At 40.1% G+C, this 910-nt stretch overlaps 1 protein-coding gene across 1 annotated transcript; it reads right to left on the bottom strand.

Annotated features, from left to right (window-relative positions):
• Positions 1-396: 396 nt before the first annotated feature.
• Positions 397-675, bottom strand: K441DRAFT_585047 (uncharacterized protein; the record flags this gene model as incomplete). Its single annotated transcript, XM_067644564.1, has 2 exons — positions 397-591; positions 613-675. Coding segments are annotated over 2 exons (258 nt in total), but the record flags the coding sequence as incomplete, so codon positions are not given.
• Positions 676-910: the final 235 nt, after the last annotated feature.

Genomic DNA, 910 nt, shown 5'->3' with positions numbered 1-910 from the left:
TCCTTTACTTACTATACTTTAGCAGGGCTTAAAAATAGGAAGTTACCCTCTCTAACGTCGCGTAATTCTTCAAAAAGGCCCTTACTCTTAGCTTACTTATTATTCTTATTACAGAGGGCTGCCTTAAGCCCATTATTCTCTTCTATAAGAAGTCTGTTATTCGCCTATATATCCTAGAAGGTTAAGCGTAGCTAGAGCTCCTCTCTCATTGCCCTGCCTACTATAGCGTTTAATAGGTTCCGCACGTTTTAAGAGGCGGCCTAAAACAGTATTAGGATTAAACGGATAGATTCCAGTCTTCTTCTATCCACTAGCAATGTTATCTAGCGTAAAGGCTTAATTATACGCGGCCTAAAAGATCGTCTAAAAGTGTCGCTTGCCTATAGAAACAAGCCCTTAATTATACGCTATATGGTAATCGAGATTACGGCTATAATACTTTACTAGCGGCGAGAATAACAAGACGTCGAGAGGCTGAAGTCTATATATACTATATGGAGGAAATACAGCTACAAGAACCTTATTTGCATAGCACCAGTTAAGGACCTGTATATTTAGATAAAAGCCATAGCCATCACAGATTAAAAGCCTCTACTCTTTATTTAAGCACACTTTGCGCTTAATATAGCGGTTAAAGATCATAGTAAGCCACTTATAGCCGATCTTATTATTAGTCTATCTATTCTCTAAAGCGGTAAAGAAAGTAGGCTACTATTTATGCCACCCAGGCCAAGTCTATAACAGCTGAAACTGCGGCATTACCCTGTAGAGAAACGCATCTGTTAGTCATCATCCCTAAAGTTTTCAGGATCACAGGGGATAAAACTGGCTCGAGAAGGAAGATTCAAACCAGTAAGCAGCTGACACCCTCCCTTCGAAGCCCCTACCAAAAAAGGCGCAAAGAAAACGG

This window comes from Cenococcum geophilum (assembly GCF_001692895.1).
Source record: "Cenococcum geophilum 1.58 unplaced genomic scaffold K441scaffold_59, whole genome shotgun sequence".
NCBI classification, from domain to species: domain Eukaryota; kingdom Fungi; phylum Ascomycota; class Dothideomycetes; order Gloniales; family Gloniaceae; genus Cenococcum; species Cenococcum geophilum.
The sequence above is the reverse complement of the archived record's forward strand: the minus strand, read 5'-3'. Positions and strand labels throughout refer to the sequence as shown.